Source organism: Myotis nattereri (genome assembly GCF_964212035.1).
Source record: "Myotis nattereri genome assembly, chromosome: 9".
Taxonomy (NCBI): Eukaryota; Metazoa; Chordata; class Mammalia; order Chiroptera; family Vespertilionidae; genus Myotis; species Myotis nattereri.
This window is the reverse complement of record NC_138084.1, coordinates 5,601,589-5,617,935: the sequence shown is the minus strand read 5'-3', so window position 1 is coordinate 5,617,935 and position 16,347 is coordinate 5,601,589. Positions and strand designations below refer to the sequence as shown.

The 16,347-nt window shown below is 50.2% G+C and overlaps 2 protein-coding genes across 3 annotated transcripts; one reads left to right on the top strand and one right to left on the bottom strand.

Moving 5' to 3' along the window:
- Nucleotides 1–4,403: 4,403 nt before the first annotated feature.
- BANF1 (barrier to autointegration nuclear assembly factor 1) lies at nt 4,404–7,044 on the bottom strand. Of its 2 annotated transcripts, none has more exons than XM_081099045.1 (3): nt 6,548–7,044; nt 5,500–5,638; nt 4,404–4,910 (listed from the first exon to the last, which is right to left on the bottom strand). In XM_081099045.1, exons 2-3 carry the CDS (start codon nt 5,620–5,622, stop codon nt 4,764–4,766), a joined length of 270 nt encoding a protein of 89 aa, XP_080955171.1. In that variant the 5' UTR covers nt 5,623–5,638; nt 6,548–7,044; the 3' UTR covers nt 4,404–4,763. The 2 variants fall into 2 exon arrangements, with proteins under 2 accessions (XP_080955171.1, XP_080955172.1); XM_081099046.1 differs by having other exon boundaries at nt 6,502–6,633.
- EIF1AD (eukaryotic translation initiation factor 1A domain containing) lies at nt 6,702–12,599 on the top strand. Its single transcript, XM_081099044.1, has 6 exons — nt 6,702–7,219; nt 8,293–8,570; nt 8,711–8,819; nt 8,918–9,026; nt 9,195–9,242; nt 9,950–12,599. Exons 2-6 carry the CDS (start codon nt 8,484–8,486, stop codon nt 10,092–10,094), a joined length of 498 nt encoding a protein of 165 aa, XP_080955170.1. The 5' UTR covers nt 6,702–7,219; nt 8,293–8,483; the 3' UTR covers nt 10,095–12,599.
- Nucleotides 12,600–16,347: the final 3,748 nt, after the last annotated feature.

Genomic DNA, 16,347 nt, shown 5'->3' with positions numbered 1-16,347 from the left:
GCTCCCCTTTCCCTGTCGGACCGCATCCTGGAAAGGAGCCCACGGCAGGAAAGCTGTGAGCCAACAGCGATTAAACTCCCCTGGTGCAGGGGCTTCCATCCATTGGCTGGTTGAACCGTCACCGTCCTGCGCAGCTGAGGGGAGCGAGCTCAGGGCAGCAAGGCACCTCGCTGCAGGCCACACAGCAGACAGAGGAGGAACCGAGACCAGAACTGGGCCCACCCGGCTCTTTCAGGCACCACCAGTCAAGGTGAGGAGTAACAGTGGACAGAGCCCTGGGTCCCCGCAGGGAGGAGGCGATGAGGAAGGGGGGTTGACAGTGGAGAACACATACTGTGAGCTTTTCACACTATCGGGGCTGCCACCGGGCAGATGTCTTGGGCTTGGGTTCATCCTGTAGCCTCCCCGTTTCCTTTCCAGGGCCAGCAGGATTCCTGCAGGACCCCAGTGTGCATGGTTGGGCCCAATCTGAGTCCTCAGGACTAGACTGGCTGAGGGGGTCAAGCTCTGGCTGGGTGCAGCTGCAGCAGGGGTGGCTGGGACAAAGAGTGAGTCAGCATTTGCTGACACCCAGGCCCACCCATGCTCGCCAACAAAGCACGTCCTGTTGGGCAATGTGGGCTGACATTTAGATAACCTGACTGCTACCCATCCCCACCTCGGCCTGTTTTCTCCAACAGCCCAGGCCTGGAGCCTTTTGTCACGCTGGCTGAGTTGGGGCTGGTTTCTGAAAGGCCAGTCCCAGCGTACGTTCTAGACGCCCTGTGTCTCCTGCTGCTCCAGGACGGATCCGGGAAGCTGTGTGGGAAGGGACCCAGATAAGGAGCGTGGGCCTTTCCCACCTGCCGCAGGTCCTGCCCAGTCCCAGGGAGAGGTGAGAGCAGGCTCCGGCCCCTCAGAGACAGAGCCTGTGGGCAAGGAGGGCAAGAGCCCACGAGGAAGCAGAAAGCAGCAGAGCAGCCGCACATCCCACTGATTTCTGCTGAGGCCCCAGTGCCAGAGCCACGGGCGGGCGGCAAACCGGGCAGGCAGCGTGCGAAGGGCCCCGGGAAGGGTTGAGGGAAGAGCCGGTCTCCATCACCTCGGAGGGCCAACGCTCTGGCAGGCTGGGCTGAGGTGGGGGAGGCTGTGGCCCTGCTGGGCGCTCCAGGCCCGCGTGGCAGCCTCACAGCACAAGGGTTGGGGGTCCCTGGACGCATCAGGAAAACAGCAGAAACACAGTATGGCCTGGAACTCCTGGGCCAGCCCGCGTGACCACCTCAGTCTGGGCTTCAGACTGGCACCTCCCGAGTGGCCTGTAACACGAGCCGGGCCCTGCTCTGGCCTCCTGGTGACTTTCCAAGGGGCCGCTCACACTTCCCAGAGCCAGCCCTGCACCGAGCCCTCACCCCTACCAACCACCATAGCTTCCAACTACTCGCATAGTCGCTCTTCCCCCGGGTCTGGATCTTTGTTCCCCTTTTCCTCTGCTGTTCCGCGGTGCAGCTAACGCACAGAAAAGTACACAGAGCGTCTCTGCTCCCTTGAACAAATCGTTAGCCAATGCCGGTATTACCACCACACAGGTCTGCAGTGGAACCCGCCACTCCCACCCGCAGGCTTCCTATTCATCACACCCACCTGCCCCCAAAGGTGATCACTGTTGATTTTTGCAATAAGCTTTTTTCTAGTTTTACCACCGAGGCAGAGATTCCCAAGCAAGAATTTACTTAACTTTACAAGAATGGAGTCGCATTACTGGATGTTTCCATTGTTTGCTTGGTTTTGAGATTCTACCCTTGGACACAGCGAGTTCATGTTCGCTGGTACTGACAGCCATTAGCTGCTCCGTTGGGGGCTGTTAAACACAAAGCTGCTGTCCGGGTTCCCAGGTGTGGGAGTCCCTGGTCCTAGCCCCCGGGAGAGCCGGGAGAGCCGGGAGAGCCGGGAGAGCTGGACCACAGGGTGGGTTTCGTTTTACTAGAAAACTCCTGTCTTTCCCCAACTGTCTTTCCATCCCCGCCAGCTGGGTATCAGCTCCTGTTGTTCCATTCCCTCATCAGCCCTTGGTAAGGTCTGACTTCAAAATTTTTGCTAATCCAGTTTAGCAAAATAGCATCTCACTTGTATTTCTGACTCCAAGTGTAAACGCCTTTCCATGGGTTTATTCATCATGTGGGTATCCCTCAGGGCTGCCTTTCAATATATTTTTATTGATTTCAGAGAGGAAGGGAGAGGGAGAGATAGAACATCAATGATGAGAATCACTGATGGGCTGCCTCCCGCAGGCCCCCACTGGGGATCAAGCCTGCAACCCAGGCATGTGCCCTGACCGGGAATCGAACTGTGACCTCCTGGTTCATAGGTTGGCGCTCAGCCCGAGCCACGCTGGCGGGCCATTTGCTTTTCTTCACTGCAGTTTAGTCTGTGCCCTGGGGAAAGCCCTTTCGTTTACGCGCTGCAAATATCCTTTCCCACTTGGCTTCGTCTTGCCCTTCACTGTTTACAGTATTTTTAGATGAACAGTTTCTATTAATGGAGTTGACCAACTTTCACTTCTTAAATTTTCCCTGAGATCATGAAACTCTTCTCATATTATCCATTTTAGTATGTAATATCTGTCCATCTCTCCTGACCAGACTGTAAGTCCTCTTGTGACAGCAGAGGGGGTAACATCTGGACTCTGTTTTGACAGAAAGAACTCATCTTAGAGGCCCATTACTCCTTGCTTTCAGTAAAATTCCATGGTTCAAATTAACCAAACCACACCCTTAAAGGAAAGAATAGTGGGGTTTTCTTTTCTTTTTTTTGGGGGGGGGGGTGGGGTTCCCTCCAGTTGTGCCACTGAGTTATATAACTCAGAGTATGTCTTAACACACTGCGCTTAAAATATTCATGGCTTACCCTAGCCGGTTTGGTTCAGTGGATAGAGTGTCGGCCTGTGGACTGAAGGGTCCCAGGTTCAATTCCGGTCTAGGGCACAAGCCCAGGTTGTAGGCTCGATCCCAGTAGGGGGGATGTGCAGGAGGCAGCCTATCAGATTCTCTCTCATCATTGATGTTTCTCTCTCTCCCTCTCCCTTTCTGAAATCAATAAAAATATATTTTAAAAATATATACTCACGGCTCTTTTTTTTTTTTTTAATATTGCACTTTGACCCAGCAATCACACCATGAACCTTTGACACAAGGCTCGGGCAGAAAACTCGGTTAGTATCAAGTGCTATAACATCCTTTCTGGATATCGTATCCTGCAAAATAATTGTTCTGTCAAATGGTAACTAGAATATCTGCATAAGCATTATTTTATAGGCCCTTCGAGTGGTCCACTGACCCCGAAAATACCTTGGAATCAACCGTTGCCAGGTGACAATGGTGGGACAAGTGCCTCATCCTCATTCCCCAGCCCTGTACCCACGCCAAGGCCCCTACATTAGCCATCCACAAGGACCCCTCTGGGGCTCGACTCCTCTTTTCTGCTCAACTCACTCGTGCACAAGCTCTTTTCAATAAACTCCAACTGCTTGATCGTGCACTGAGTTCAGTGCTCATTCTGACGACATGAGACTCAGGAACCTGAGTGACGCACTGAGGAAAATTCTGGAAGCAACAGTTTCTCCTGTTCTCCTGAAGGAGAAAGTCGAGCAGGGCTGGGTGCTGCACAGCTAGCATGCCATCGGGTCATTACCACAATCTCCTTTTCCAAGTGGGGAAACTGAGGCTCAGAGAGGCTGAGTGACATGGCCAAGAAACACAGGGCTCTCTGGTACATGGGGATCCAAATGGTTTTGAGGGCCAGTCTGGGTACTTCCTACCAGTACGTCCATGAACATATTAGTCTCTCTGAGCCCTGGTTTCCCCCGATCCGTGAAAGAGACAACAGCTACTTATTGTGGAAGAAAGAGTGGTTGGAAAAATCTGAGCTGTGGGCCTGGTTCACAGTGTTCGAGAACAGGATGGAAGGGCACCAGCGTGTAACTCACAGCCCGCCCGCTCTGCGACCCGTGGTCTTCGCCTCCCTGAGAGCAGGCCAGAGGGTGGAGCCCCGCCCACTCCTCCAGAGGCCAGGACGCCGTGATTAACCCGTGAACTTCTACCCGTATCGGCTCCCCCTCTTCCTAATACCTCTGACTCCCACTGACTTTTCCGCCAGGTGCTGCCTAGCCCAGCTGTTGACTCAATCGACATCTGGAACACCACAGCCCATCTGGATCCAGGAAGGGAGCAGCCCACACGCTCCCACGTTACTGAGGGACTGAAACACCCCAAGGCACCTGTCCGAGGCTTGCGTGACGAGGGTGGCTGTCCTCTGGAGGAGGAAGCTGCCAGTTTCGATCTGCACTGATAAGAGGTACGCAGACCTGATCAGTCCCTGGGAAAGTGGCGACTCCCAGCCCACCTGCTTTCAAACCACACAGCCCAGTATTGGAAGGCCACTGACTTTATTGATTTAAAAAACTTTATATGGACAGTGACTATTTTGCCAAAAGAGAAGCCAAACGTCATTAAACAGACCAGGGGGAGGGTAGGGGCCAGAAATCCACTCAGCAAAGCTGATTATTGACCTGAAACTGGCAGGGGAAAGAGGAGGGAGATGCATGCAAGAGTGAGAATTCCAAAAAAGTTGAAATGGTGAGGGGAGAGAACTCCCCCCGAGACCCGGACATCGGTGGTGAGCAGACAGCAATCGCTTCCTTGGTAGAGGACAAGGGAGTAGCCCCCACTCAGCTGCAAACTCTGAAGACTCAAGGCTGGCGTTAGGGACGGGGGGCTCCCCAGAGAGCATCACAAGAAGGCGTCACACCACTCTCGAAGGCACCCAAAGCAGTCCCGGGACTGCTTGGCATTGGCGCCACACGTGTCCTTTAGCCATTCCCGGAAGAGGTCTTCGTCTTTCTTCAGCACCAGAAACTGGCCAAGGACCACGTAAGCCTGCAAAACAGGCAACGCACGGGGCAAGCTGCTCAGTGATCGTGAAACAAGACAGTGAGGCCACGTGTGTGGCCTTCAAACCCCATGAGCCCAGGACAGTGGTCGGCAAACCGCGTCTGCGAGCCACACGCGGCTCTTTGGCCCTTTGAGTGTGGCTCTTCCACAAATACCACGTGCGGGCGCACACGTACAGTGCGATTGAAACTTCGTGGCCCATGGCAGAAGCCGGTTTTCGGCCTGGGCGAGTCTATTTTGAAGTGGCATTAAAAGAAGTGGGGGTACGTTCGCTGGGGTGGACGTTTTTGGCAAAGGCCAGCTTGGGAGGACCCTAATGAAGTTAATGACAATGTACCCACCTATACAGTTCAAGTTTAAAAATTTGGCTCCCAAAAGAAATTTCAGTCGCTGCACTGTTGACATTTGGCTCTGCGGACTAATGAGCTTGCCGACCGCTGGCCTAGGAGGAAGGGCAGGCCCCGGCTCCCTCCGCAGATTCTATGCCACTGCCCACCCCTGCGGGCACCTCACTGTCCTCCCTCCCGCCCCCCCCCCAGCCCGCCCTCTCCCAGGGGCACGCGGCCTCCCACACCTTGTCAAAGCCCCTTTCCTCCAGCTTCTTGCCCAGGACTTCGCCGATCCCGGCCAGGCTCCCCACTGGCTTTTCCCCCATGGGCTCTGCCACGAAGTCTCGGTGCTTTTGGGAGGTTGTCATCTTGCTCAGGATTAACCTGGGAATCCCAAGGAAAGGTAGGTTAGGGCTGAAAACCCGGAGAGGCCGAGGGCCCACTGGCCCAGGTCTCCTATTAGGAGAACGTTCAGCCCTGACTGGTGTGGCTCAGTGGATAGAGCGTCGGCCTGCGGGCTGAAGGGTCCCGGGTTCGATTCCGGTCAAGGGCATGTACCTTGGCTGCGGGCACATGCCCAGTAAGGAGTGTGCAGGAGGCAGCTGATCGATGTTTCTAACTCTCTCTCTCCCTTCCTCTCTGTAAAAAATCAATAAAATATATTTAAAAAAAAAAGAGAGAGAGAGAGAACGTCCAGCCAGCCATACGGTGGATTACTCGATTCCCCTCACTTCACGGGTAAGAAAACGGAGGGCCAAGAAGAGTCTTCCCCCGTCTCCCACTCTTCGAGAGAGCACCCCTCCCCTGCCTGCGGGAAGTGTTTTGGTGAGTCGCCCCAGAGGAAAGGCTTTCCTGCCTCTGAGGGGGCGCGCGCGGGGCAGCGGGAGAGTCCCCCTTCAGCAGCCGGCTCGCCCCGAAGGTGTCACTCCCTCTGCGACCTTGGCTGGGAAATGAGGACACTGACGCCGGAACGGACGGCCACAGGGCACGAAAAGCACACAAAGGGTCCCTCCGCCCCCCCGCCGCCCGGCTGCTCACAGGCGCCGGCCGCAGCGCGCACCAGCTCCCCGCCCCGCCGGGTGCACGCCCGGCCCCGCCGCGCCCGCCAGCCCCGCCCCCAGCGCGCCGCCCCGCCCCCTCCACGCGCCGCCGCACCCACGCGCCGCGTCCTGCCGCCAAGCCCTCTCCAAGGGCGCAGGCTCCAGCCGGCTGCACCGCTTGCGACCCCTCCCGCCTCCTCCGTGCACCTCCTCTGTTTCCCAGGCTGGGCCCTGCTCCGCGGCTGGCGCTCACCGGCAGTTCCAGCTCCCGTAACGGCTCCTCCCGCCGCCGCCGGCTGCTCCCGCCGATACCTCAACCCACTAGAACTTTCTCCCACTTCCGCTTCCGGGTCGCCTCAAGAGCCGCCTAAAAAAATTAAATTTGGCACTTCTAGCTGCTTAGAGCCATAGAGTTGAGGCGCTCTGGACCTCCACTTCAACCTTAATAGACGCTCCTTTTCGGTCGACTCGCAGGAAGCCGGCTGCCTTGTTTGATTTCTCTTCTCGGGCAGCATTTCCGGTCTCAGAGCAGAGGCCTCGGTGAAGAAAACTTTTTTTCCCCGCTGCACGGCATCCGGAACTCAAGGACCCAACGTTGGCCCACTTGGCGGCAGGAAGAGTTAGAGGGACGGACAAAAAAGGAGGAGGGTGGCCGGAGGCCTACGGCAGAGCGCCGGAAGTACTGCTCTTGGAAGGGTCCGACTCAGGCCGAACCGTGCCGGGCTTTTAGGAGTCGGGCAGGAACCGGAGACGCTGAAGACCTGAGTCCTAGCAAACTCCGCCGTCTAGCGCACCGGCAGGTTCATTTTCTGTGCTTTCATCGGCTCAGCCGCGAAGTGAGTCGTGGACCAGCCACTCCCTGCGTCCAGCCTCGAGAACGAACGGGATCGTCCCAGCGGCGCCGTTGGGAGGAGAGGGCCAGCAGGTAGGCGTGGGTCTCTCTCGGCGTCTTTCCTCCGGGATAGGGGAGGAAGGCAGAAAACAACCGGAAGTAGCACTTCCGAGTTTTCCTTGGTAAACCGCCGGTGTTGGCGGTGCCATCCTTGTCATCTCAGAACTCGTCTGAAAGATAGCAGGTGCCCTGGACCGAGACCGCTCCCCTCGCCCTTTGATGGAGGCGTTCCTGGCTCGGACCTTGGCGGCGCTGCCCTCTCTGGCTCTGCCTGTATTGTGTGGAGGTGGCGAGCACCTGTGTTGTGTGGCTGAGCTGCACTGGGGTGTACACGCATATCGAGGACGACACCGCTTAGTTTATCTCTTCCTGAGCGATTGCCAGGATGATTTATTTAGTTTTTATGTTATGCCAGTACTTAAGGTAACATGAGTTATTTTTATGTGCCATACGCTGCTCTGAGTCCTTTGCTTACATCCTCTCATCCTAATAAATGTTCTGGGTTAGCTGTTATTTTTCTCGGAGGCCTAGAGAATTGAACAGTAAGGATTGTCAACCTAAAAACTTCCAAACCTGTGGAGAATTTTTATAAGCATTTATTTGAGCCAAACTGACAGCAGATGCCAGGGAGCAAGATCTTAAAACCCTCCGGAAGTTAATAGTTTTGCAGTTTCACTTATAAATTTGAACTTAAGGATGAAGCTAAGGAAGATTACAAAAGGGTGGGAGAAAGCAAGGTGGGGATTGGGTTACAGGATCGTTAATGAGATTATATGCACTCTTGAGGGTCAGGACTTAAAAACCTTCCATTAAAGAAGATATAGGCCTGGGCCCTGGCCGGGTAGTTCAGTTGGTTACAGCGTCGTTCGGACACACCAAGAGAGTGGGTTTGATCTCCAGTCAGGGCCCATGCAAGAGGCGACCGATGAGCACACAGCTAGGTGGAACAACAAATCGCCATTTATCTCTTCCTTCTCTCCCTAAAATTAATAAAAGTTACAGGCGTGGGGCGTGACTACCCACCATGACCTGCCCAGTTAGGAATTTATTATCAGATCACCTTGTGAGGTCACTTTCCATACAACCCCCTTTTTTTTTGTTCACAGGAAATAGTCAAACTAAGATTTCAATCCACGCAATTAGATTTTAGAGCCACGTTCTTAACCAGGACACAGCCACTCCTCAGTAAAAGGTCCCAGCCCATCTTCAAAACAGTCCTGGGTTCTGATCCCGCCATCCGAGGAACTCAGGAGAGGGGAACAGCCGCTGCCTCTCACCACCCTGGAACAGGACCGGCATGTCTCAGGCCACCAAGAGGAAGCATGTGGTGAAGGAGGTGCTGGGGGAGCATATGGTGCCCTCTGACCACCAGCAGATCGTGAAGGCGAGTAGCATTGGGCATAAGCTGCTCTGCCCCGACCCCTCCACTCCTGTTGGAGCCCTGGGGTGGGGGAGAGGGCAGCCAGCTCAGTGGGTCTTTGAGGTGGCTGATGAGGCCAACTGGTTCTCGCTCTCCCGGACCAGGTACTCAGGACCCCAGGGAACAATCTGCATGAAGTGGAGACAGCCCAGGGGCAGCGCTTCCTGGTAAGCATGCCCTCCAAATACCGCAAGAACATCTGGATCAAGAGAGGTGAGCGGGGCAGCTCTCCAGGAGCTAGAACCATTTCCTGCGGCCTTGGCTTCCGCCCCTGCAAGCTGGACTGACTGGCCTCTCCTCTCTGCCTACAGGGGACTTTCTCATCGTTGACCCTATCGAAGAGGGAGAAAAGGTGAAGGCTGAGATCTCCTTCGTGCTCTGCAAAGACCATGTGCGCTCTCTGCAGAAGGATGGGCTCTGGTAGGTGGTCCCCTGGGTCATTGGCTGCAAGATTCCCGGGAGGGATTGACTTAGCTGTGAAATTAGGGGCGGAAAGATCATAGCATCCCAGGCAGGGACAGCTGGGAACAGCTTTTATGCTGAGAGATTTCTCTGTTCTTTCTGACCCTGGCTTTTCTCCTGATACAGGCCTGAGGCCTTTGAGGTGGCTGAGAAACACAATAACAACAGGAACAGGTGAGGTTCAAGCCTTAGGGTAGAGAAGACAGGAAAAGGGGGTTCGAGCTTTCGTGCCTTGGGGAAATAGAGCCTGTCTTTCTCCCTGGGGAGAGCTCCTCAATATGTGGTTCTACGTGTGTGGATAAATTCTGTGGGTTAAAGCCGAGACCGGTTTGGCTCAGTGGATAGAGCGTCGGCCTGCGGACTGAAAGGTCCCAGGTTCGATTCCGGTCAAGGGCATGTACCTGGGTTGCGGGCACGTCCCCAGTGGGAGATGTGCAGGAGGCAGCTGATCGATGTTTCTCTCTCATCGATGTTTCTAGCTCTCTATCTCTCTCCCTTCCTCTCTGTAAAAAATCAATAAAATATATTAAAAAAAAAAAAAATTCTGTGGGTTAAAATCCTGGCTTTGCCACATAAATTGGGGACTGTGCACGGGTTACTTCATCTCTTAAGCCTGCGTTTCCTCACCTGTGACATAGGGGCCTTGTGAGGATTAAAGGAGCGAATGCTTATAAAATTGCTTAGTATAGTATTTGTATGCAATGTGGGTCCATTGCATGTTGGTAAGTAGAACACTTATTATTAAAACCAGTGGCTCTAGTAAACCTTTGAGGGTGGGGCTGGGGGTGGCCATAGGGTCCTCCTTTTTGTGGGGATTTTCGTTTGCAGATCTTGCTTTCCCAGAAGGCACTGGGCTAACTCTGTCCTTTTCCCCCATGAAGACCAACTCAGCCAGAACTCCCAGCCGAGCCGCAGTCCTCGGGAGAAGAGTCCAGCTCCGAAGATGACTCCGACCTCTTTGTTAACACCAATCGTAGACAGTATCACGAGAGCGAGGAGGAGAGCGAGGAGGAGGAGACGGCCTGAGGCCGCAGGGCCCACTTTCCCCTCTGACCTTGGACACCTCCAGGGTGCTCTGCAGATCTTCCCCCCAGTGGGGACAAGGCAGGATCCTCTCTGAACTGACCTTCTGACCCAGGAGAATTAAACCCCTGGTGGGTGGTGACTTGTGCTCGTGTCCGAGTGGCTCTCTGGAGGGAGAAGGGACCGGTGGTACAGTTAAAAACTGCTCCTTGGTAGGTCTCATGGGCAGGAAATAGGGACTGGCTGGACATTTTGAATGAATTCAAATTGAGGGAGCTAAGGTTTCCTAGGCTCTCCCTCTCCCTCTCTCTCTCTCTCTCTCTCTCATTGGGCACTTAGTCAGTGGCGGGCCCTGTGCTGTCCCTCCTCGCATGTACTTGATAAGCGGGAACAGTCCCACTTTATTGCCTGCTCGCAGCCAATCCTGATTCAGGCTTTCAGGATCACAGCCATAGGACTAGTCCCCCGTTGCCTCTAAGAAACACTCAGGATGAATTTCATATACCTCGTGAGCTCCTTTCCCTGCGTTTCTAGTCACCATGCCTGCAGGAGTGCCCGCCTCCCTGCTGCTGTGTGCATCCCCTGGTTGCTGGACCCTTGTGGCAACTTAGCCCATCATTCCTCAGCCCTCTTGTAAAACACATCATCCTACTTATCTCTCTCTCTTTTTTTTTAACCTCTGGCTATACGTTACTCCTCGTTGCTGGCGTTGACCTTGTAGTCTCTCCTCAGACTAGAAGAGTTCATCTCCTGGCTTAGAGTCTTTTACCTCTGCTTAGTCATTTTCTACATCCCATGGATGGGCCTGCTCAGCACTGTGGCTCTTTAGTTCCTTGATAATCCCCATCACTAATGCGGGTCTTCTGTTCCAGGCCTGCTGCCTACATCTCTACTCCCTGGACCCCTGATAGCAGTAGAAATTGTAGTACCTTTAGAAGTCAAATACCTGTACAATCACCGCCTTCTGGCTTACTTATTTACTTGCTCAACTACCCCTTCTGCAGAAATTCTTTATTTTCATCCTCCAGCTCCACCACATTCCCACCATTCTATCTTTGCTTTCCTCCTTCTGCAACTTGGATTCCATGGCCCACACCCTTCACTCCCTTGTCTTCCTTCATTGTATTCAGCTACTAAAACCTAACCCCAGCCAATCCAATCATTCACCTCTGTGCCTGTAACTATTAGAGAAAACCACCAACTGGGCTCACTTGTTTTACCTTAAATTTATAATTGTAAACCTCAAACAAACCCTCAGCACTGCCTAGCAGATCAACTCTGGGGTGCATTTTGAAACTTCTTATCTTGTCTACCTATTCCCTCTTCCCCTGCTAGTTACCACAGCTTATACTTCATTAGAAATAGTAGGCCACCCTGACTGGTGTGGCTCAGGTGGTTGGTGTGCCATACACCAAAGGTGTGGATTGAATTCTTGGTCAGGATACATACCCATGGGGCAGGTTTGATCCCCAGTCAGGGATTGAGGGAGCTAAGGTTTCCTCCCTCAATCCCAACTGATCCATGTTTCTCACATGGATGTTTCTTTCTCCCCTCTCTCTAAAAATCAATAAAACTATATGTATCTATACATATAAAAGGCTAAGCGACCATTCAACCAGCCAGTAGGTATGACATGCACTGACCATCAGGGGGCAGACGCTCAACATAGGAACTGCCAGCTGTGGTGATTTGGCAGCAGCGGTTCTTGGGTGAAGTACCTGAGAAATACGTTAATAGCAATATTAACATATTTCTTCTAATTAATTTCCTTTCAATGTGCACAAATCTGTGCACCGGGCCACTAATACACACACACACACATTTATTATTTATTTATTTTTCTAAAGAAAATAAGAAATAGTAGGCCCTTGGTGAGAATTCACACCTCCCCTTTACCAACCCTACAATGTCTTCATGGATCTTCCTGTCTTTTTTACTTTCCATTGTAATCCAATGGGACTTCAACCTTTCCACATGTATCTGCTCCTCTCCTCACTTTCTATTATGTTGCTTAGTCTAGCTTTAAATATATACACATATGTATGTATTTGTGTATGTGTACATACAGATGTTTAAAAATATATATATAGAGAGAGAGCCCTAGATGGTTTGGCTCAGTGGATAGAGCATCAGTCTATAGGCTGAAGGGCCCAAGGTTCGATTCAAGTCAAGGGCACATGACTGAGTTGTGGGCTCGATCCCCAGTGTGGGGCATACAGGAGGCAGCCAATCAATGATTCTCATCATTGATGTTTCTATCTCTCCCTCTCCCTTCTCTGAAATCAATAAAAATACGTTTTAAAAAAGAATGAAAAAATGTATATATACACACAAAGAGTAAACATCAGATGAGGTAGATACATGTATTAATTCGTTTGAAGTTTATTTTTTATGGGAGATAGCTAACTTTTTCCCCTAAAGTTGTGGCCACTTGTCCCTCTATCATGTATTGAATGGTTCATTCTTTCCTTATTGCTTTAGGATACCTTTTAAAATAAACTCTATTCCTGCATATATGTGGATCTCCTTGGAATTTCTAATCTGCCATGTTTATCTGTGTACAGAACACATTCTGTAGCGTGATTGATACAGCTCCCTCACCCCTGCCCCTGTTCCTGGAACATTTCATAGTTTCATGTCTTTTCTGACATAAGAACTTTAGAGTGGATTGTCAGTTTTCATTTCAAAGTCCTGTTGAGATTTTCATTGGCATGAATTTAAATCTCATAGTTTGATTTGGAGGAAAGTACTATCTTAAGACTTACGAATCTTCTTATCCAAAAATGAGGTTATGTTTGTCCTTTTGTAAAGTGTTATTTTCATGTGGGTCTCTAATGTTTCCGGTTCAGTTTAGTCTCAGGAATCTGAGAGTTATTTGTTGTTATGAATAGGTCTTTTAAAATTACATTTCTAACCGTCACTGGTGTGTAGGAAAGCTGTCCATCTTTGTGGGCTCACCTAATCTAAATGAATTCTGATTCTCTTGCTGACAAAAGAGTAAAAATCTGCTAGAGGTAGGTTTACCTGATCCTTTATGCTCATTTCTGTTCTTGAATTGTAGAGGCTAGGACCTCCAGTATAATGTTGAGTGGCACCCTTATTTGTTCCTCTCTTAGCAGGAGTAGTTCTCGTGTTTTCTTGCTTTAGGTTTCTCACAGATAACCTTCATTAGGCTGAAGGTATCTCCTTCCGTTCTAGCTTACTGAGGGGTTTTTCTTCACTCAACACATCATGATGAATTTTTACATCTATTGAGATAATCAAAAGATTTTGTTTTATTGTATTGATTTTCATTAATAGATTCCCTAATATGGAACCATTCTCACATTCTGATGTAAACCCTGCTTGATTTTATAATATTTAGTTAGGATTTTTATATCTTTCAGGCAAATTTCACTTTTTTTAAATTTTATTTTTAGAGACAGGAAGGGAGAGGGAGAGAGAACATTGATATGAGAGGGAAACAGGGAAACATCGATCCACTGCCTCCTGCACATCCCCTACTGGGGATTGAGCCCACAGACCGGGCTTGTGCCCTGACCTGGAATAGAACCAGCGACATTTCAGTGCACAGGATGCCCAACCAACCAAGCAACACCAGCCAGGGCTCACCTTTTGTTTTAATGATCTGAGCTCCCTATCCCATTGGATAACAATTATGCTGGCATGTAGAACTGGTTTAGAAACATTTCATCTTTTTCTTCAGGTTTGAATTTATAGAAAAGGAATTATTTGTTTCTTCAAAATTTGGTGAAATTTATTTATAAAAACATCTGCACTTAGGCATTCCATCCAAGTTTTCTATCCTGGAGTCAATTTTGATAACTTTTTTTAAAGAGTCATTTTATGTATAGTTAAGGTTTTGGGAGGCAAAATGTCATGTGTAGTAATTGGCATAAGTGACAAAATCTCACTTGAGTTGGAATCAGACAAGCTCATTGGCCTGAGATCTGAGAGCAGAGCTTTAGGCAGAGCTGACCCAGGGCCAGCGTGGTTCCTCGGGGCTCATTGTTTCTCGGGTTCCTCGGGTTGATGGGCCCCTTACTCCCTACAGGAGGCTCCCCTTTCCACTCCGTCCTTACAAAGCGTTCTTTCCTCATGATTCATGTATTTCCAGAAAGAATAGTTGTCTTGCTCAGTCACCTGCCCTCTCTTGGGCAATCACTGTGGCCAGGGCTGAGGAGGGAGTTAGGGAGCTGAGGGGAGGCAAGATGAGCCACCCCTGATCCATATGACATGTTTCCCATGGAATAGAGGTTGTCCCAGAAAAAGGGAAAGGAGTGAGAGCAAATCAGACCAGCAGGTATCCGTCCTGGTTTCTGTGTATTTTCTTTGACTAGCTTTGCAAATGCCTACTTTATTGGCCTTTTCCTGTTTCTTTGGGTTTATTTTCTGATTTCTACCTTCTGAGTTGTATGTTTTGCTAATTTAATTTTTTTTCTTTTTCTTTTTTTAAATATATTTAGATCTGTAAGTTTTCCTGTGACTGCTGCCCACTGTGTGTGATATTTTTGGCATTGTGTCTGTCAGCTTGGCCTTACGTTTTCTCCAGTTCTCGATGATTCTGCAACTCACCTAATAGACCCTGTTTTTCCTCTGAGACCTTTTCATCTCCACTTCTCCATCTGTTAGCCGCTTAGCTCCTGGGGATTGCAGCTCAGAATCTTGATGGAGGTGGAGTCCTTGTGTTCTGCGTGCTTCTCCCCTTTTCATTCTCTGACGCTGAATTCCACCCGTCTCTCAACTCTGGTGGAATCCGACTGTGTGAATAGATCTTCAGAACGAGCTGAGTGTTGTAAGGGCCCCTTTCCCTCCCCAGTGCCATGGACAAGCCTCATGACTGGTCACCTCACAGTATTGACCCCTCCTGCAGTCAGGCTTGCGATTTGTGGCCCTCAGGCTCTGTACCTCTGTCCCTTTAGGACCAACCTTCTCAGCCAGGCTATTCCACTATTTCTCCCCGCAGCCCGGCTCCCTTTCTCCCCGGTCATCCAGCCACCCATATACAAGGTGGGCAAAAGTAGATTTACAGTTATGAGTACACAGAAGTTTATTCTTGTATTATTATTTATTAATTGCATTGTTTTCCATACAAACAACTGTAAACTTACTTTTGCCCCATCTTGTATGTGTACCAAGGAGCACACTCGACAATCCAAGTTAACCACATGGGTTTTCTCCTTTAAATCTGAAAATGTGGTGACATCTGTGTGTGTGTGTGTGTGTGTGTGTGTGTGTGTGTGTGTGTGTGTGTAGATACCTTGACACAGTTTCCCACATTAAAACATCCTTGCATTCCTGGAATAAGAATCATGACATTTTTTCAGTATGTTGCTGGATTTGTTTTTCTGATATTTGGGACACTTTGGCACTCAGGTTCCTAAGTGAGATGGCTTGAGCTTTTCCTTCCTGTGCTGCCCTTGTCTTGTTTTTATATTAAGGTTATGCAAACCTCCTAAGATAGACTATTCTCTATTATTTATTTTCATTACATGTGTTCATGTTAAGATTGGAAGTTTGCATTTCTTAAATTTTTGATAAAACTTTAAAACTAAAGTGCCTGATATTTTGGGGATGATGAGTAGATTTTTAACTCTAAGTTTTTATTAATAATAGATTGCTCTGTTCTTGAGTCAGTTATTTTTTCAAGGAAAAATATTTTTGTAGTTTCTCATTTTTTATTTGTGGTTTCAAATTTATTGACACAAAATTGTTTATAGAATTGCTTATGTTTATAGTCTTGACTGTACCCAGGTTATGTTTTCTTATTTACATGTAATATTATTTATTTGTTATTTCTCTCTTTTTTATCCTGTCAGCCTTGGCAGAAGTTTATTAGTCTACTAGTGCCCTGGTGCACGGATTTGTGCACATTGAAAGGAAATTCATTAGAAGGTGGCTGGGGGGGCGGGACTGAGTGACACAGGCCGGACATGCCCTGGAGCCAACCTCCTGCAGTCCCTCCCCTGGCTGGCCACACCTGGGGCCACGGCTTGAAGGTCGTCTGCGGTGTGAGTGGGGTCCCTCTGCCTGGCCTGCAGGGATCTGGCTGAAACCGGCTCTCCTACATCCCCTGAAGGGTCCCAGATTGTGAGAGGGTGGTTCTTGGATGACACCCCAAAATCGGGCTCCCTCCTCTCTGGTTCCAGGTGCACCTGAGAACCACAATTGCAGCTCGGCAGCTCCTGCGTTGAGCATCTGCCCCCTAGTGGTCATTGTACGTCATAGGTAACGGTTGGACTGTCACTTAGGCTTT